The sequence below is a fragment of the Jatropha curcas genome, chromosome 4 (genome assembly GCF_041381405.1).
Source record: "Jatropha curcas cultivar XTBG-Jc1 chromosome 4, XTBG_Jcur_1.0, whole genome shotgun sequence".
NCBI classification, from domain to species: domain Eukaryota; kingdom Viridiplantae; phylum Streptophyta; class Magnoliopsida; order Malpighiales; family Euphorbiaceae; genus Jatropha; species Jatropha curcas.
In genome coordinates, this window is record NC_143154.1 from 31,190,465 (window position 1) to 31,211,221 (window position 20,757).

The 20,757-nt window shown below is 33.1% G+C and overlaps 3 protein-coding genes across 3 annotated transcripts; 1 reads left to right on the forward strand and 2 right to left on the reverse strand.

The window, feature by feature from the left end:
- The first annotated feature begins 626 nt into the window (after positions 1-626).
- LOC105645745 (protein SGT1 homolog A) lies at positions 627-4,350 on the forward strand. Its single transcript, XM_037636917.2, has 10 exons — positions 627-919; positions 1,072-1,141; positions 1,382-1,506; positions 1,724-1,847; positions 2,492-2,588; positions 2,721-2,786; positions 3,128-3,266; positions 3,568-3,650; positions 3,734-3,838; positions 4,050-4,350. The coding sequence occupies exons 1-10, from the start codon at positions 760-762 to the stop codon at positions 4,155-4,157; spliced, it is 1,077 nt and encodes a 358-aa protein (XP_037492845.1). The 5' UTR covers positions 627-759; the 3' UTR covers positions 4,158-4,350.
- Positions 4,050-12,895, reverse strand: LOC105645744 (RING/U-box superfamily protein). Its single transcript, XM_012231424.4, has 16 exons — positions 12,479-12,895; positions 12,225-12,297; positions 11,918-11,983; positions 11,069-11,134; positions 10,886-10,968; positions 9,828-9,879; positions 9,681-9,752; positions 9,022-9,089; positions 8,884-8,932; positions 8,726-8,810; positions 8,540-8,641; positions 8,370-8,421; positions 7,421-7,472; positions 6,890-7,006; positions 5,939-6,802; positions 4,050-5,680 (listed from the first exon to the last, which is right to left on the reverse strand). Exons 1-16 carry the CDS (start codon positions 12,670-12,672, stop codon positions 4,949-4,951), a joined length of 2,727 nt encoding a protein of 908 aa, XP_012086814.1. The 5' UTR covers positions 12,673-12,895; the 3' UTR covers positions 4,050-4,948.
- A 2,577-nt stretch (positions 12,896-15,472) lies between these two features.
- LOC105645743 (serine/threonine-protein phosphatase PP1) lies at positions 15,473-20,110 on the reverse strand. Its single transcript, XM_012231423.3, has 4 exons — positions 19,576-20,110; positions 17,205-17,764; positions 16,648-16,860; positions 15,473-15,853 (listed from the first exon to the last, which is right to left on the reverse strand). Exons 1-4 carry the CDS (start codon positions 19,751-19,753, stop codon positions 15,842-15,844), a joined length of 963 nt encoding a protein of 320 aa, XP_012086813.1. The 5' UTR covers positions 19,754-20,110; the 3' UTR covers positions 15,473-15,841.
- Between the last annotated feature and the right edge of the window lie 647 nt (positions 20,111-20,757).

Below are 20,757 nucleotides of genomic sequence, written 5' to 3' on the forward strand. Positions count from 1 at the left end.
ATAACATATATATAATAAAAAAATCAATAACTAAATAACCTATTAAAGAATTAACATATCTATAATAATAAATATTATATTTGATAGCCATATTTTTTCATGAAAATAAAATTAAATATCACTCGAATTAAATTTTTTTATAATAATTTAAATATAATTAATTAATTTTTTTTTGGTTTATAATATAATATTATAAACTATCTATATTAATAAAATATAAAATTTAATTTTAACTATTATAATAATTAATAAATTACATTCCTTGTGTAATATGGTTTATTAATAAAATGTGTTATATTATAATTTTATATTATATATATTTCTAGTGAGTTTTATTTCTTATTTTATATCAAATAATAATTTTTATAATATATTTTTAATAAATTAAAATACACTACATTTATTCTTGTAAACTAATTTTTTTTAGAAAATAGTTACAATTGATAAAATAAAAAATTTATTAAAAGTAATAACTAAACATATTATTCTTTTCATATTTACTTATACTTTGTACTCTGTCGTCTGTCGTTTATCTTATAAATTATAGAGAGCATTACTGTTGGGCCGAGGAAAATGTAATACGGGCCCATTATTACTCCTATACTGGACAGGATAGACTTCTAATTTCAACTCCTCTCTTTCACTGAAGTTTCCAGAAGTCCTGTGTTAAATCCTTTGTCTAATTATTTTTCCTCCAATCTCTGTATTTCACTATAGATAGACTCAAATCACGTTCGATTCTCTCGATTTTCTCTAACAATGGCGACTGAGTTGGCCGAGAAGGCTAAAGAAGCAATAATAGACGATGATTTCAAACTAGCCCTTGATTTATACTCTAAAGCCATCGACTTGGACCCAACCAACCCCGATTATTTTGCCGACCGAGCACAAGTCAACATTAAACTCGACAGCTTCACTGGTATTTTGTCAATTTTGAGTTTTTATTTGTTTTGAGGTTTAACAATGATGGTTTGTTGGGAGTGTTCGTATTCATTTGTGAGTTTCACTTATTGCATAATTTGGTTAAAGTTTTAGCGAAAGTAATGGTCTTTTTGTGTATGATTTGAGCAGAGGCGGTTGCTGATGCAAACAAGGCAATAGAGCTCAATCCTAAGATTGCCAAGGCATATTTGCGTAAAGGGTATGTAATTACTAATTCTATACGACAGTGTATGTTCTGATTAATACATTTCTTTCTAGCTAGGTCTTAATTAATTATTTATTTATTCATACATAATCCTTTTTGTTCATGTGCTACCCTTTTTCCTTAGCTTCAACACGTGTGGTCATGTGAAATAAATTGTTGTTTGTTTTGTCACGATAATGCTCAAGTCATGAGAATGACTTCAATGATTGATTCATAGAGTTTAATGTCTTGCAGTGCTGCCTGTATTAAGCTTGAAGAATATCATACAGCCAAGACAGCCCTTGAAATAGGTGCATCTTTAGCTCAAGTTGATTCTAGATTTACCAAGTTGATCAAAGAATGTGAAGAGCGCATTGCAGGTATTTACATGAGCTTCTATTGAAAAAGAAAAGTGACTTTCGATGGGTATATAGAAACCCGATTTTGAGGATAACGTAAATTGTCTTATTCATATTGGTTATTACAGAGTAAGCAAAGAAGAATCTTTACTAATTTCGTTTGCGGTTGTTCTGTGCTCTAACTTCTTTTTCTAATTCAGTTATCACAGTACTTTGATGGGTGCTAATTTCTTTTCAGAGGAGGCTGATGATCTAAGTAAGTCAATTAAGTCCTTGACGCCAAATGTTACACCAAGTGCTGCACCTCTATCCATTGGTTCCCATCACAAAGATGCAATCTCTTCAGCAAAGCCAAAATACAGGTCTTATGGGTTATTTGTTTTTCCTTTTACTTGCTTCATTCTTTTCTTTGTAAAGTTTTCTTTGATTTTGTTGGTGTCAATAATAAACTATATTGCCTTTTTCGTTCATCAGTTCTATCTGTATATGTATATTAATAAGCTGCATCTATTTATAAAGTGTAAGGAGGATGGAACCTAAGTAGGATATTTTGAAAACTGCAGATTATCTTTTCTTCCTTACTGTTACTTCGAAACCTAAGTTGAAAATAGACAAAAACAAAAATAGAAGGCAATTGAACTTTGGCAGGTATTACTTTTTATCAACCGAAATAAAAAAAAATGCTCATAGGTGGATACCATAGCGCCCTCTTGGGTGTATGGTTTGACCTGAAAAAGTTGTCTCCCTACTTTGAATGCTATCAATTGTATTACCTTATTTTCTCTGAGTTAGTTGATATTTTTGTTACCAGCACGCTAGACATAAACTTTAGACTGCCAGGTGATCTTTCCATTTATTCACTGTTCTTTCTTTCTTGTGCGCTGCCCCCCCCCCACAAAAAAAAAAAAAAAAACTCTCTCTCTCTCTCTTTCCCCTTCTATCTTCTCTCTTCTCTGTTACATATACTTTTTCAGTTGTATGATTTTGACATTTGGCAATTGAACAGACACGAATACTACCAGAAGCCAGATGAAGTGGTACTAACAATCTTTGCAAAGGGCATACCAGCAAAGAATGTCACTGTTGATTTCGGTGAACAAATTGTGCGTATATTCATCTGGGAGGGCAATTTTTTATCAAACACGTTTGATGCTGCTGCTTTTATTATCCATCTAGAAATTCTGACCTGTATTCACCAAAGTTGCTGATAAGTTGTGTATAATTTCACTTTGCAGCTTAGTGTTACCATTGATGTTCCTGGCGAAGGTGCCTATCATTTTCAACCTCGATTGTTTGCAAAAGTATGTTCGTAACTTCTTTTGTGTGTGTGTGAGAGTGTGTATATTCTTTCGGTTCTTTTTTTTTTGGTGGGGGGGAGGTGTTGGACCCCACATATGTGTAGTTCTTTTTCTGTGGACTTCACTTAAATTTAAATGTCATTATCTGTTTAACTTGAATATTACATGGTTTCTTCACTCAATTATCTGTAATGGTCTCCTCATAAGCAACTATCCTTTTCCTTTTATCTTATTAATCTTGGACAGGATGACTTCATATTTTTCTTTTACTAAATTTTTTTCATTTTTTGACATTAACATATTTGATTTTACTGTTGTATCTTGCCTCGGCTTTTGTGAAACAGATAGTACCTGATAAGAGCAGATATCAAGTGTTGTCAACCAAGATTGAAATCTGTCTTGCAAAAGAAGAAGTTATTAACTGGACATCTCTTGAATATAGCAAGGACATCTCAGTTCCTCAAAAAATAATTGTGCCATCAGGTAGGTCAAAAACTGACATTGGCTGGTCTTCTTGGATTCATATATTAGTGTATGGTTTGTCAATTTAGCTGCAGTGATTGGGAGTAGTTTCCAGCAAAGACAAGCTAGGTTTAACTTCATAGTTGGATGGAAACTCAATCTAAATTTGAATCTAATTGAAATTGACTACATGAATCCTTCTTTTATATGGTGACATAGCAGCTCACCAATTTAAAATTTATCTTGTGTTTGCAGCAGAATATAAAGGGATGCTTGATACTTACACTTTAAATCATTTTGCTTTTCATTGATGAACTTACAGTTGGATCTCAGAGGCCTTCTTACCCATCTTCAAAAACTAGAGCAAAAGACTGGGATAAGTTGGAAGCCCAAGTAAAGAAGGAGGTATGTCAAATAATAGTGCTCTTGAATTGGTATTTCTACTTGATGAGAACTCAAATTTAACAATATAATGATCTGGATTTCAGGAAAAAGATGAGAAGCTAGATGGCGATGCTGCTTTGAACAAGCTATTTAGGGACATTTACCAAAATGCAGATGAAGATATGAGGAGGGCTATGACCAAGTCTTTTGTAAGATGCCAAACATATAATTTTTTTTTTCTTTAATCAAAGGATTTTTTCTTTTTTGTTTTCTCTCAAAGGGGTTTCTGTATGTGGAGATTAACAGAAACTTAAAAATACCAATTTCCTTAGCAATGGGAGAAATTTTGAGTCTGTCATTTGGAACCTTTATGTGCCATTGTATAATTGACATATTAACTAAATTGGTGCAATTGTACAGGTCGAATCAAATGGGACAGTGCTATCAACTGACTGGAAAGACGTGGGTTCAAAGAAGATAGAAGGCAGCCCTCCAGAGGGTATGGAGGTGAAGAAGTGGGAGTATTAAATTGATGCTGGACTGCACCAACGGATTATACCAAGACAGCAATGTCTGAATATTTTGTTCTTTTATCTTTTGTTTTCTTTTTCTCCGACAGGGTCTAGGTTTATTTTCTATGCTGCTGTAAATCAAACGAAGTTAATTAACAATGTAATTGAGATTATTTATTTTTTGCTGTGGGACAAGTGCGTTGCATTTACGGTTGCTATATCTTTTTACATTTAAGTCATTAACGAAAGAAAAATGTTTATGGACAATCGAGAACAGGTACTAGTTCATCTTACAAGAAAACTTAACAGTAAACAGAGAATTATAAAGCGCATTGCTTACCCATTGGACGTGAAGACAGAAATTAATAACTGAAAGTGCAACAATTTGATTGTAGAAACGCTTGGCCCACCCCGGAAGCAAAACCTAGGAGGAGGGTTCGATCTTATCGTATTTAATGGAATTGGGCAAAGGTTAAACAGTCTAAGGTTGAGTGCATATGAGCAAATATCAAAATCTTTATGATTTCTATAAATAAACTAAATGCATTTGTCTGCCCCACTGACCAACAAAACGTCACTTGGGAAGAGAGAGCATTAAACTAAGAACCCGACCTGATCCTACAAGTCAATAACTCCCACAGGAAACTGCCTATTTACAAAGTGACCTCAGATCTCTACACAAAACTTGCAAGTGACCAAGTGATCCAAAACTGGCTATTCTTCTTGCTTACATAAATATATACAGCCGTCTAGCAGCCTCCATCTGCCTGGATAGTAATCTCAGTATAATATTATACCTATCACAACTCACGGCAGAGAACCAGAACTTCCATTCATACTTGCAGGTTGAGTTGCTGGATTATTTTGAGGAACGTAGAAATTTCTGCCATTAGCTAGAAATGCCTGCAGCTGGGGTGAAAGGTTATGCTGCAGCTGGGATGAAATGCTAGGAGGGGTTGAAATCACTGGTGGTTGTGGAGCTTGAGTTCTTTGGGTAGAGGTCACTGGTGGTTGTGGAGCTTGAGTTGTTTGGGTAGGTTGAATTATCAAGTCTCTATAAGCTGCAGCAGCCTGACCAGATAGGCGTCCACGCATTCGTCCTGTTGGTTGCCAATTCTGCTCAACACCATCAGCACCAGTATTCACTTGTCCTGCTGCACCAACATTTCCCCTCTGCACTGCTGGTGGTGCCCAAGTCCTGTCAGTATTTGAGTTCAAGTTCACCCTGGATGTTTGCATTAGAACTGGCACGGATGGTGGCTGTCTAGGCATCTGGACTGGTCGTGGAGCAACACCTCCAAACCTAGTTTGTTGGATGCCAGCCCCAACTTGTGCAGCCCCTTGCGGGGTTTGAACCCGTGGGAGAGGGGAAGATAATCGAACTACAGTTGGAGATTGACTCCTGGATTGTGGCATCTGAAGAGCTTGCAGCTGATGTAAATTCTGAGATTCATTCCTAAACCTAGGCGCTCTGAGGAGTTGAAGTGGATTAACTTGTTGGAATGATTGTCCCGAAACATATGGTCGATCTTGACGATTCTGAGAGAAAAAAAAGAAAATGAAGATACTAAAATATACAAGGGTGAAAACAGTATGGCTCAACAAGCAGACGAGAGGAAAGCATATAGGTGAACAAGACGAAATCAAGTAGATAATCTAAAGACCAAATTCCAATTGTCAACTGAATTTAGGCCATGGGAAATCTAATCAAGTTGAATCATGCTCCTGAAGTCCCAGAAAATGGCAACAGCAAGCATAAATGATATACGACAAAATAGAGGAGGAAAGGAAATAAACCTGTCCTGTTGGGTAATGCGGAATTGGGGATGCAACCCTGTTCAAACCTTGATGAGCATTTGTATGGGATATGGAAGCAGTATTAAAACCATTTGCCGCTGGCAGGGTAGGCTGAGAAGTCTGGGGGGCACCATTGGGATTTTCACCATTCAAATTGGTTCTTGATCTTTGTTGTTGAGCTGATATTTGAGATGCAACTGCGAGGGCCTGAACTGCTATAGAAGTTCTGTTTACATGTCTGGGTATATTTGTGAATCTCCCATACTCATTGTTTACAGCTGCGTTGACAAGTTGGTGTAAATCACCAGAAGCAGAAAATTGAGTCTGTGTTAAAGAAGTAAGACTATTATTTCCATGACCCCCAAAATTACAGTTAAGAACAGGAGAAATGGCATCACTTGACACAGAGGAAGTCATAGCATTTCCAGGAGATGACTCAGGGATGCCATTAACTGTTTGCGTACACAATCCAGCAATGGAGGCCCCAGACCCATCATTTAAGTAACCAGACAATAACTCATCCATCAGTTGATCAGAAGCATTCTGGTCAAACACATTTGTATCATGTGATGGCATGGTTAAATTAGTGGCAACACTTTGAGATTGAAAACTAGACTGAAAAGGCTTCCTGTCTTCAACATCACTTGTGCTCATAGCATCCATCCTATCATCATCCTCTGTGAGGTCCAAAACAGAGGGAATTAAGGAAGTAGCAGGTTCTTGCTGTTCAGGTGTTTCTTTCTGGCAATTAACAGGCTCTTTGCATGAATGATCCATATTTTCATCACTTTCCATGACAGCCTTCCATGATCCATCAACAGAGATGATCACATTAACAACATTCTCTCCCACTTCTTTCAGAACCTAGCAACAAACACAAGTATAAGAAGAAAGAAGTCCCAACAAAATAGAGTACAACAACACAGCAAATCCAACTCAGCAACTGCTTGCCTTAACCATGTTCTGATCGACACGAATATCACTGTAGCATACATGCTGATTACAATGTGGGCAGCGCCAAGAGGGCCTTCTTGAATTTATCTCAATGAAGTTACTAAAATCAAAACACTAAAGGAAACAGGAATCAGAGAGATGAGCTTATACATCGACGAAAGAGGATGATAGGGTCAGAAAACAAAAGATTAAACCCCAATTCAGTTTAGTTTTTTTTACTGAACCAACTAATGCCCACCCCTAATATCATTCACAACATTATAGTTATAAATATTGTATACTTCATTATGTAACAACACCTCCTATAATTCAAAGATGTGCAATAGCACGTGATTGCAAACTATCTTCGGTGTTTAGGCAGTCAACTGTACCCAAAAAAGGCATTCAAAATCTCAAAAAATTTAGGCACTAAAAATTTATTATCTCTTTATACTGCACAAGTAATACAACAGAAATGAATAAATATGACTATGATCCCAAAAAATTTCTTAACATCATCCAGTTGTTGATATCACAAGCAGCACTAACCTGAAGATGCTTGCATGAATGTCCTTTTATAGGTGTTCTGATACGTGAATAACTGTTCGAGATGGATAGCCAGTTAATCAACGGGAAATGCATTGGTTCAGAAAAGAACAAATAGAAGCATTACAAATAGATTACATCAAGAATATTCTTTTGTATTCTATATATTTAAAAAGAAAATGCAAGCCTGTATTTTAGTCCCTCCATCCCAAAATTGCAGTCCCACTTTCCTTTTTGGGCATCCCAAAATAGTAGTCCACTTTGTTATTTTGGGTTTTAGACATTACATGTATTTCCAAGTGTGCACCTCAATTAATTACTCTATACTTTTACTAATAAGAAGCATTTTTTATAAAATTGTTAATTCAATTTTATCATAACTAATTAAGGAAGATTAATGAAATAAATAAAGTTTAAATATTGAATATATCAAAAAAAAAAAAATTGATTCCCTCATTCACGGTAAATGTATTTCTATTAAATTAGATGTTTTTTCTATATGATAATATTTCTACCATATTTCATTTGGTTGAATCAAGTTTGTGAATTAATTAGGGTATATATGGAAGGATATGAAAGAAATTATAGTAAAACTAACTTAACTACTTTTTTTCTTAAACAGCTGTGTGAAATAGAAATGAGACTACAATTTTGGGACGGGCGAAGCATTAATTTAGAAAGCAGAATCACATGCTACACCTTTCCCTTAAAAGTTGATTAGCAGCAAGAAAGATCCTACAACTGAAAGTATCATGTTCCTCAATCCTTTGCATAATATCAAAAACTTCTATGCTGCTTTTCCTTTTTTTTACCTTTTATTCCCTTCTCCCACCAAAGAGAAGAAGCAAATTGAACATGCATCTTTCATTCATAAAAGACAAAAGATTAAAAGGCAAAAAGCCAGAGAGTGATCATAATAATATAATTTTAGTATACTAGTGCCATGCAATACCTTATGGGACAATTAAGTGATACACGTGATGGCCCCTCGATTATATCAGAATCTAAAAACAGAGAGAAGAAGAATTGCAGAAGGAGCTTATAAGCAGCATAAACTGTGAAATAATAAAAACAAGGGACAGAGCTAACATCAAACATTTATTATTTTCCCTATATGCATACCTGGATCTGCTACTGCAGCATCAGACTGAACATAATCCGGTAACACAGAAGTCCCAGGTAATGGTACCTCGCTCATAAAACCAACGGCTATGATATAATTACCTTGAAAATAATAATAAGAAAGTTTCAGCCAAGGATCAAAATAAATCCTTGCAAAGAGGAAAGAGGACTTGAATTCAAACATACCATTAAACTGACCAACAGCTTGAAGAAGATTTGTTCCATATTTAAGCATTGCAGTCACATTAGTCGGCATCTGTGGTCCTGGGTCCTAACAAAAATATAAATTGTTAAATCAGGCTTTGCATTAACTAGTTCAAAGAGGAAAGCGTGATTATACTAACCAGTGAAACATTATTTCTTTTCTCTACTCCCTTTCCATTTAACAGAAAGCTATAAAGGAAAATAGAAAAAGGTTATCAAAATGTATTATAATAACAAAACTACCAAAGAAGAAAGTGGAGGAGAGAGAAGGTTCATACTTCACTTGTTGTGGACTTATAATACATGCTGATGTCTCAACATTATCTCTCTGTGCCACAAATAACCTCTGTAGGCCACAAAGAGAAGGCAAAGCAAAAGGAAGAGTGAAATATAGATCAAGTACCAATAGTCTATCATCCGATGTACCCGAGCCAAAAAAAAAAAAAAATGTACGCAAACTTAAAACCAAGGACTAAAAATTCTATTACTTTGCTTAATTATAAAATGTACATTACTTTAGGATTTTCTATAATATGGCAATGCTTTTGATACTCCAATATTTACTATAATTTGCATGGTGGCTATAATACAAAATCAAATGGTCCACGCTACTTGAATTAACTAATTCATCTCAGTTAATAAAATGAGGCCAGCAGAAAACAGACCATATATTGTTATGAACAAGAAAATTACACGCCGTTATAGCAACCAAGAAAGAATTAGCTAAAACTTGTTAAACAGAACCTATGGACAACCACATCGAAATAAAAAAGAATTCATCTGGTGCCACAATCATAGATGTAAAAGATCATAATAATGCACATATAGAGCACCATACAGTTGATCAGACTAAAAGATAGAGATGAAGAGGTTTTACATGAAACATTGCCTCCCAAACTATCCTTGAATTAAAAATTGAAATGAAGCTACTGCTTACTATTTTTTCGTCTGGAGAGTGTGATGTATTCTTTGAAATGTGAAAGTCAATCATGTATGCTCCATAACCAGACTACAAGAGGACAAAGATAGATCAGTACATTTCCCTTAATAGGCAGAAAATGTTTAAAGCTAAAGAAGAAACTACCTTAACTTCAAGAGATGCGAGTATCTGCCCCATTTTCATCCGGGGATAGAATCTGTAGAAAGATAAAGGCAAGGAGAGATTTACAGCATCTCAAGTCAAAACCTTGGTACCTAAAGTAGATTTTGAAGGAGATTAAAAAATTGAAAGTTTTCTTGAAGGAGATTGAGGGGATCATAACTCAAGCTAGAAGATATCTGAAAGACTTGGAAGAGAAATCTCTCAGTTTCTTCTCCTTTAACTATTGAATATTATCCTCTTCAATTGAATTCATGATTTGATTCGTTTCTTTAAACTCTTATGCTTTACTTGGAAAACATGATTGAGTAGTTTTCTCTTTTCTATGTTAGGTTGTAACTCGTTGATATTACTATGATTATTATTTGATCTTTATCTTGATTAATGATAGTGCATGTGTTTTGATTCAATTGTTATTAAATTTCATGCTTGCATTATGTTGGACTCCTTTGGTTTAAAGATTTCAAGCGAAGGACTGAAAGGTGCAATTCATAATTGGAAAAGATAAGTAATTGAACTAGGAAACTTTTGCTTATATATAAGCAAAATTAGTTTGAGAATTTTATTGAGATTTCAAGAAACTTAATAAGTTCTAATTAACTTAAATACCGCAAAAGTAAATGTAAACTTTAACTAGAATATGCTTTTGTATCTTGACAGAGAGCATTAGCTACCTTAAATATCTTACTTTCAAAACCATAATCATCTTCGTTAACATAGATTTTATTGATAATCATAGTAAGTTGACGTAGTGAAAACCTACCTATAGCTTAATATCCACTGATACTAGTTTTTGATTATTTTTAATTTAATTTAGCAATTAGATTTTATCAAGTTTACAATCATTAATCATCATCTGAATAATTAAAATCACAATAATTCAATTTCAAAACTAAACTCACGGGAACGATACTCTATTTACTCTTTATTACTCACTAATGATCTGAGCTCTTGCAGGTTTTCACACCACAAAAACAAAATGGGAACAGCATAGCATATAATTAGCATAGAGCATAAAATATAAGTGCCAATAAAGCTCTTACCTGGACATAATTTTTGTGATAATGAAATGAGAATCGCTTGGTACAGTACTAATGTCTCCGGGATTGCAAAAGCTGTTTCCAATCTATGAAAAAAACAAAGGAATAATCTAACATCTACTATCCATATGATCAAAATCTATGAAGTACACACACTCAAGGAAAGGATGAAAATCCATAGCAAACCTCATTAGCAAGAGTATAAAGTTCTCGAGATTCGTTATCTGAAAACCATCCATTGTGACAAGCACTCTATCATGAAAAACAAAGGTAACAATAAAGTTTAACATGAAAGAAATTAAAATGAACTATAGTGTATTAATAATGTATGGCTACAAGATGTCAAAAAAAAAAAAAAAAAAAAAACCTCAAAACGGTCAAACATCAAATATAAGAATTATTTGTTCAAATGAATTTGTCTAAAGAATAGACATTTCAATCCCCAAAAAGAAAAAGGAAAGACATGGGAAGTTAGAAAATAGATAAATAAAATATAAAGATCTAAGGAAATGAATCGTGTCAAAAGGGAATTTATTAAGATTAACCAAAAAGAATAAAATAAAAAATAAAAAAAAAAGAGCATACAACTTTTAAAATTTTCAGATAAATGATTCTCATAGCATATTGTACTATCAGGCTGGACACCCAACATAAAGAATACAAGCTATTGATTGTATATGACCCAAGTTAGTTGGGCACTTAGAAGGGAAATTTAAAAAGCTATTGATTGTATATGACCCAAGTTAATAGGGCACTTAGAAGGGAAATTTAAAGAAACATGAAGAATTCCGATAACTCAAACTTCATTGTGATGGCAAGCTCCAGCATATTGCAAGCAACAGAAGTTTGCACCCTGTAACCCAATACTACTCAAGTACTAAGCACTAATACTTATGCAATGCAAAATTCTTAACAAAGAAAATGGCACAAAATAGAAGTTCATCTCTAGGCCCTAAACCAAGAGGCATGCAAATTGAAACGTGAACTGAGAATTTAGGAGACCATAACCAACACAACTAATACCATTGCTTTTACCTTGACAGAAATCATAAGAACCATGATAGCCGCTTGTAAGAAAAGATCATTTTTCCGATGGCAGATCTATACAAGAGAGAAAATATTAAAAATAAGCATGACAACTTGTTCTAGAACATAAATTTCCAAATGGATAAAAATAAGAAACAATTGGTTTACTTCTAACTTCTAAGTAAAACTAAACACCTAACCACCTTGCTAATGCCAAATGCCAATCCTGCAGAAGTGTTGGATAAAGCTAGTATGCAACCACAAGAGGCATCAAAATTGCTAAAAATGAAAATAAACATACTATCGCACAAGTCACCTGTTTCAATAATGAAGGTAAATCTTTAGCTTTGGCTGGAACCTCGTTGTTTGCAACTGCATAATCAATGCCTCTGTATTTTTCAAAGTAAATAATTACAATTATGCAAAACCTAAGATGCTAAAGAAGCTAAAAATAAACCAAAATCAAACATTTATGAAGCGACTGATATATGAAAAGAAAAAAAGAAAAAAGCAAGTAGAAACTAATCTCATCATTTGCTTAAGCATATATTGTAGATGTTATGCAAATACCTAGCGAGTGAGAGGCATAGACCAAAAAACTCGGTGGCGTTACTACCGCTGCCAGATTGAATGTGAACTGCTAATCGGTCGGCTACAGCGGCTACTCTGAAGGAGTTCGCAAACGACGCCGACATCTTCTGTCCCGCTCCCACCGTCAGTCCTAACCCCGCCCTCGCCGATGGTGGCATCACCGTTCCCGTCATTTCACTCTGCTTTCTCTGTGTCAGACTCTTCAGTCTGTAACCGCTGGACGCTATAACTTCCTAAAAACGTATGGTGCTCTATATCATGCTCTGAAATTTGGTAAGGTAAAACGGTTCGGTGTTGAATTTAATTATGAGAATGCTTCTTAGGTTCTGTTGTTGATTTGTGAAAGGAGTGGTTTTGTCGGGCATACATGAAAAGGCTAAATTAATCCTGAATTTAGGAGCAACATTCAATTGCCAAAAATCAGCTTCTATAAAAAAAGCAAAAAGACAATTTACTAAAAAATTAAATATTTAATTTGGATCAAATATTATTAAGAAATAATTAAAAAATGATAATTATTTTTTCAAACCAATTTTCTGTATAATCAAATATTCTTTTTAAATCAAATAGTTTGTTTAATTATCTTTTAGCTCAAAGACAAGACAACGTAATTAATTATTGTATATTTTTAAATAATTTTTCTTTCTCGATTTTAGAATTTATTAATAATTTTATATAGTAAAAATATGAAAATTATTTTTTTTATGAAAAATTGTGTTTTTTATTCTTTTGATGCATGTTTAGAGAGTAAATTACAAAATTTGAATTTTGGATAAAACGAATATTACTCCCAAATTTAATGTTTAAGTTGAGTTTTATTTTTAACTAGTCGTTTCGCGTAATACTTAAATTAACATAAAAATATTAATAAAATAAAATAATTAAAAATTTTCAAACTTATAATAATTTATAAAGTTAAAACAATTGTAAAAAAATTTTAAAAATATATTCAAGATACAATCAAATTATAGAAAAATAAAATAAAATACTAAATTAAAAAAAAAACAGAAAGATGAAAGGAGTCAACATCTAAATTTTTATATTTTAGTTGAATAATTATTATTATCAAATATTTTATAATTAAGTGTATTTGAAATCTCAAAAAATATAATTGATTTTTGAATTTTTAAAAATTATATACAATAAAAGAAGAATTCTTGAAATATTTTTATATAAATTTTAATTATAAAAATTGATAGTTTTATTTATGTATTTATTTATGTATTGTCTCGTTACTTTAATTAATAATTCTTTACTGCTCACATGATGCTGGAGATTTAATATTATTAAAAATAAATTAATACACTATAAATAAATAAAAACATCAATTAAACTATTAAACATTTTAATAATATTTTTTTGTTAACATTTTTAATAAAAATCCAAATTAAATTAATTTGTTTCCATTATATTTTAAATTAAATTTGATGTGAGAGTATTGATTAGGATTTAATTAATAGAATGTGTTAGAGTCATATCATTATAACTATACTAGAGTTTGAGTAGAGATAAATTCATAAAAAAATGCAAATAATTTTTATTATTTAACTGTCAAAAATTAACAATTAATAATAGACATGCAACAATAACAAAGTCAAAAAGCAAGTAGAAAATATAAAACTCATCTATAATTAGTTCCACAACTATACAATCACATGACAAAATATAAATCTAAAATAAAAGCGGAATATTGTATTTGATATACTCGTACAACCATTTACTCCTTTGGCTTCTTTAAAACAACTCTCGTTTCATTAATATAGCTTATTAGTTTCGATTATACTAAAAGTACAATCAAATTATATATATAGTATTTTAGTGAATTAAATTATGTTTTAAAAAATAAGATTTTAGTTGGATTAAATTAAATTTTAAAAGTTATCAATTATCAATGCTATATATTAAAATATTAAATTAAAAAAAAAAAACAATTATGTTAGCCATGCAAAGCACAATAAATAAAAAAATAAAAACTCTAAATTTTCTAAAAAAAGAAAAATAGAATGCTGAACAAAGACAACTTTCATTTTGTTTCTGCTTTCATATGTATATAATATATATATATAAATATTTACTGTAACTTGATTTGATTTATTTCTTTCAATAATTAATAATCAAAACAATAAATAATGAAAAAAAACTCTTAAATATGTTAGTAATCACAAAATTAAACGTACCTTCTTCAAAAACCATCATGTTAACATCGCTATTTGTTTGCAATCATTTTTTTTTTTTTAACAATGCTAACCTTTTCAAATTATGATACAAAGGGGGTAGATTATATAATACAAAATTACAAAGCCCATTAAGGGCAGAAACTACAGCAGTCAATTAACAAATAAATTTTAAAATAAATTTCGAATAATTTCTTTACATTCAAACGTGCATTTCTATTATCACTCTATTTCAGGGTCAAAACATGTCAGAAAATTAATTAAGCAAAAGGCCCAACAACAACAACATATTTCACTTATCGGGTCGCAAATGACAAGATTTCTTTCTGCAACCATGAGAATTAAGTCCAACGGAAAATACAAATACAACGAAAAAAGCCCGACTACAAGAACAGACAAAAAGTCAACAACTATCAACTTGACTTGTGGTGCTTTCTTCATTGTGAAAACAACACTATAGTTCTATATTATTAATGATTGTTACCATAAGATTCAATATTTGAGACAGAGAATCCAATTAGTAGATGATGATGATTTAGAATCTAAAACATCTACCGTTTAAGTTTTTATACAAAACTAGCTTACGATAAGTAGCATATCATGTGTTATTTGGATAAGTGTTTTTGATATAAATTTTAAAAAAAATATTAAAATTAACAGAGATTCATGCCTATGTATTTCATTTCTGAGACTTGTACCATCTTTCACTGAATAGAAAAGGAGTCAGAAAATTACCTTTACCCACGTTGTGCGTATGTAAGGCAGTAATTACCACGCAGCAAATATTTTCAGGTAATGATTATTAGCTAAAAAAAGGATACTACCTTTCATTTTTAAAGAGGGCAATCAGAAAATGAACTAATGCCATGAGTTGAAAAGTGTTCACCTAGCCAATTGCAATTCAGCATAAAGTCAGAAGTTTCCCATTTTACATAATTTAAATAACTACCCATTTCACTGACAATGGTTGCCCCACCTACTATGACAGTGGTCACAAACATTATGTCTTCACATTTCACCTTTTCATGCCAAAACATGCAGTATTGATAGTCCTGGGACCTTGCCAAGCAGCAAAGTAATTCTGTTGTAGAAACCTTACACAAGACACAGGATGGATTGATTCCATTTGATATGCCACTTCAGATCTTTAAAAGCTAGTATAAATCGATCAACCCTTCCCCTGAAATTGAGAAATGTATTGTCATAATTCATTCAGCTTCATGGTGAGAAAAACAATCATATTTTGCCAGAAAAAGTTTCAAGCCTATCAGTTAGCCATCCAGCACCAGTATTCTCAATCAAACACTAAATGAAGATCAAGAAATGACCAATCTTGTTTTAAAATGAAAGGTCCAAAAATAAATTCTTAATTTTGACCCAAAATCGATGGACTACCTATACCACAATATCAAAATTCAGTCTAATGGAACTTCCTAAAGCCTCAATTATCATATAAATAAAAGTTCCCAGGTTTCAACCTAACATCATGAACATTTGAATAGATCAATAATGTTTAAATCTATAATGTTGAGATGCCATGTCTTCATCCATAGGATTCCAAGTGTCTAGGTCAATCGAAAGTTGAATTCTATCTGAACTACTCATTTTCAAATGATATCCACATTGACAAATGACGAAAATTTCCTTTTTGCCCATCTCCACTTCTAATTTAATTGAAGTGAATTCCCATAGATGCCAACAAACCTGATCTCAGTCATCTATCTCGCTGCCTATTCCTTTTGGAAGAAGGCTTTTTTGGGGGATAGGATCACATTCTACAAGCAAACTAAGAAATTCTAGTTTTCACTCTCAACTTCAATCATGATTTCTATCTTCTTAAAAAAACAAAATAAATAAAAAATTGGCTAGTGGTTTAGTTCAGTAGAATTTTAACCATGATAAAGACTTTTCCATAAGTTGGAACAGAATTCAAGGTTAATTTATCAGGCAAAGGGTAATTAAGGATTTACATACCTTATGTGGAGGAGTTCCAGGTCTCAACATGTTGTTTCCAAATCCCATTTTTCCTTTCTTCTCGGAGGATTTAAGGATTTGAAAAGAACAAGTCAAAGTATCATCCACACTCATCATGGCACCAGCATTATCAAACTCACCACAGTAATTTGGGGCGGAGAATATTGTTACCAGCTGCCGCTTTGCAAAAAACTCATAACCATCTTCAACAACCTATTAGTCATGCTCATAAATAGAAAAGACAAATAGGCATTAATTGATAATCATCCTATGATAATATGCATATTGATCTCCATGTCATGGCTATGTGAATGACCATGAGCATGCAAAATTAATGATAACATGACCAATTGCATCCACCTCTCTTTCGACAAGTTTTGTTAATATATTTGATATGATATTGAAAAGGTAACTTAATAAACTACAATATAAGAAGGAAAAACAGAAAACGGGAAAAATTCAGTGACCAATTAATGAAAAATCGGATCCAGTCAACATGCTTTTGACAAGCATGACTACAAATGCCCAAGTAGAAAAGCTTATTCACATAAGATTACCTGATGGGCTCGACAAATGAGATCAAGGTCATGTTTCCCCAGGAACTCAGCAACCTTGTCAGCCCCAAAGGTATATGACACCCCCCTGTCATTCTCTCCCCAGCCCTCGATATCTTTATCAGGATCAGCCCATAATAAATCACATAGAAGTCCCTGATCCGGCACATCAACAGGTCGAGCAATATTCCTGATCTGATCCAAACTTTTCAGGTCAGGGGATAATCCACCATGCATGCATAGGATCTTTTCATCTATAAGAGCAGCAACAGGCAGACAATTAAAGCATTCAGTAAATGTCTTCCAGATGCGAACATTAAACCTCCTCTTGCACTCATCATAAAACCCATATATACGGTTGATGGAAGCACATTCATGGTTGCCCCTCAGAAGGAAGAAGTTCTCCTTGTATTTGATCTTGTAGGCAAGGAGGAGGCATATTGTCTCTATGCTCTGCTTACCACGATCAACATAGTCCCCCAAAAATAAATAGTTTGCTGCCGGTGGGTACCCACCATATTCGAACAACCGTAGAAGATCAGAGAACTGACCGTGAACATCTCCTGCCAACGCAATGGACAAACAGCTCATAGCTACCTCATTAATCTTATTAACTAACAATCGACAATTACAGGTTAGATACATAGCTGAGATGGCTCATGGCTCAAGCTTTAATATGAAAGGATGCATCAAGCTTTAATCTTAAGGTAATAAGCAAACTGGTTGTGCCAAAAAAAAACCCCCAACAACTTTTAACATCCATTTCCTTCTCCTTTCATACAATAATGGAGAGAAATGCACACATCTCTATCTATGCATTGAACAAGTTACGCAAACATTGTTTATTTCTCCTCATTTAATACACAAGCCCTTCAAAAACAAGTAATGACATGAAAGTACTACATTGAGTACTCTTGAGGCTAATTAACAAATGCACCATAACAGAAGAAGAAGAAGAAGAAGAAGAAGAAGAAGAAGAAGAATGATGGTAATAACAATGCAAAATCCAATTAAAGCTAATGTTCTTGCAAAGTGCAATGCAATCACAATAATAATACCTAAAAGGGCTGATCGATAAGCTTTGCAGATTTGACACTTAACAAATTACCAAAAACACAAATGTGTAATCAATTATAAGAAGCTGGAAATTCGTTGCAGTTATCAGCAACTCAATGCAATAAAAACGTACAGCTCTTTAAAATAGTAAAATATTGATCTATTACCAAACACGTGGTTTAAAACACCATATAACAATGTTGCTTAGAAAGGATGGGCACGAACCCCCTTAACCAAAGCCCAGCTCAAAGTCACATGCTTTGACATGTGTACCAAACAGCCATGATAAACAAGGTACCATACCAGATATCTTGACAAGTCTAACACATACAAGCCAACAAGAAGATCCCACGCGCTTGTCCACACTCAAAAAAAAAAAAAAAAAAAAAAAAAACTCCAACAGAAGCCCTGTAGGCCTATGTGAAGAAAAGACAATATCATCCAATTTCAAAGACTAGCTAAGCAGTTCTCCAAGTCCCCTAGCTTACTTAAAAGTGCCTAAAGATCTTCAAAAGCTTTTCTGGGGCCTTTGAAAGGAAATGGCTATAAACATGCATAGTTCTCTAATCCAAGCGATTAAAAGAAAGCCTTGATTTCTTTTCTCTATACGCTTTTCTCCTCCCAAAATTCAAGAGGCAAAAAAAGAAAGAAAAGGAACAAAGAAATAAATGTCAGTTTCACCAATTACATATGAATTAGACATAAACCTCGCAACAAAAATGAAACAACAGTCACATCCGCCACTCAAATTATGCATTTACTTGGATGCTAAAGTACCAGCGGTCAGCAATTTATGGATGCCTTCACAAAGCCGCACCATCGGATAGCGGGATAAAAAGGATCTTCAACTCATATCAATTATGTACATGTAATATTCACCGAAGTATGCTACAAAAAGCCAATAGTTGAAGTTGTATTCATATTACTTACCATCCACATCAGTGTTAACTTAAAAGCTTTTCATTCAATTTCTACATGTTAACTCCTTAGCCAAGTAAGTTGATCATCATCGTGCAAATTCAACAATCAGCTTATAAACGTTAGGACATACATTTAACAACCGATTCACAAAATTTATTTGCTATCTACTTATTGAACCCATGCAGTAAGCACACTGTTGACACTTTTCTTATCAAAGCAAATTCCAGAATATATTTGTGTATAAATAAAAGCCCGAGCATCAAACAGACATCAATCAAACAACACATACTTTCCAAAAGAACAAGTTTTTCAAAATAATAAAAAATTAAAAAAATTGCACAAATTTAACAATATTAGACATGCTGTGAGGCGGTAGTGTTTGTCATATATAAATTACCACAAATCTTTATAGGAGCTTCAAGCTCGAGAAGGTTAGGCTGACTGAGAAAGATCTGTTTCGATGCTACACAAAGCTGCCGGATTTCTGCCTCCGTCAGCTGCACTTGCTTCGTCGTCCTCCCGTTCTTTGCCTCCACTAGCCGCCGTATAATATCGTCAAGTACACTCTCGTCCATTAAAAACAAACCTCAAAAGTCCACGAAAACCCTAATAATGACTCTCCCTGTGTCTGCGTCCCTCTCTAGAAACTTCTTTTAGCAGGGGAAAGTGATGAAGGGAGATCCAATACCCTTAATTAAAGCCAAAGAGAGAAGGATAATGATACCGAAAGGTATAGCGTTAAAACTAACGGCGACCAGATAAGCAAGATTCCGGCGAATAGAAGCGGGGAGTTTTTTTTATGTTTTCTAGTTAGTGGTGTATTTGGTCAATGGTATCGTGCGTGGCGGCCGTTTCCCGCTCGGTATTGACAGACGGAGTTAAAAGAGGATATTAGAGAGTGGTAAGGAGGGACCCAATACAAATGAACCAAACGGCCCCTAGAGAGTGACAGAGATAAAGAAAGAGAGGATTTAAATTTTAAAAAAAAATTAAAAAGAAAAATAGCGAACGCCTTCTCGAAACGTGGGCACGCAGCTCGCACGTGCGGTTTTGGACGAGTTGGTCAAAATGAGATTGATCTTAACTTTCTTCTGCAATCATGATTAGACTGATGAGGTTTATGATGAGGACAAGTGGACGACCGCTAATAATATCAGAGATATTTTTCCAACTCTGTTGTGGTGTTTTACTTTTACTTCTTTTGAGTATTAGTTGAAGAATTAAATATTAAAATTCAGCCTCCCATTAAGTGATTTTAGATTATTCTTCTTATATCAAATAGACAATTCGATTTGTATAAATGAAGCAATTTTTAGTGTAAATCACCAAATTTTCAATAAAATTTTCAACACGACTTTTAACATTTTTGACACAGTTTTTTTAAAAATTATTTATCTAAAAATACTATTTCTTCGAAATAATTATTAAATTTTAATGATTTAATATTAAAGTTTGGTATTAAATTTTATCAAAATGATTCTTGAGTAAATTAATTTTTAGTTACACGTTTTAACATTTTTAATAAAAATTTAGTGAATTATTTAATACTTATTTCATCGTCTCAAAATATAAATCGTTT

Excerpts from the sequence above, each read along its gene's own strand:
- LOC105645745 (XM_037636917.2), top strand. The coding sequence starts at position 760 with ATGGCGACTGAGTTGGCCGAGAAGGCTAAAGAAGCAATAATAGACGAT. Across the intron at positions 920-1,071 it reads TAAACTCGACAGCTTCACTG|AGGCGGTTGCTGATGCAAAC; the intron begins GTATTTTGTCAA and ends TGATTTGAGCAG. Across the intron at positions 1,848-2,491 it reads TCAGCAAAGCCAAAATACAG|ACACGAATACTACCAGAAGC; the intron begins GTCTTATGGGTT and ends GCAATTGAACAG.
- LOC105645744 (XM_012231424.4), bottom strand. The coding sequence starts at position 12,672 with ATGACGGGAACGGTGATGCCACCATCGGCGAGGGCGGGGTTAGGACTG. Across the intron at positions 11,135-11,917 it reads TTCTTATGATTTCTGTCAAG|AGTGCTTGTCACAATGGATG; the intron begins GTAAAAGCAATG and ends TTTTCATGATAG. Across the intron at positions 8,811-8,883 it reads AAAGAAATAATGTTTCACTG|GACCCAGGACCACAGATGCC; the intron begins GTTAGTATAATC and ends TATTTTTGTTAG.
- LOC105645743 (XM_012231423.3), bottom strand. The coding sequence starts at position 19,753 with ATGGACGAGAGTGTACTTGACGATATTATACGGCGGCTAGTGGAGGCA. Across the intron at positions 17,765-19,575 it reads AGCTCCTATAAAGATTTGTG|GAGATGTTCACGGTCAGTTC; the intron begins GTAATTTATATA and ends TTGCGTTGGCAG. Across the intron at positions 16,861-17,204 it reads TCATTTGTCGAGCCCATCAG|GTTGTTGAAGATGGTTATGA; the intron begins GTAATCTTATGT and ends CATGACTAATAG.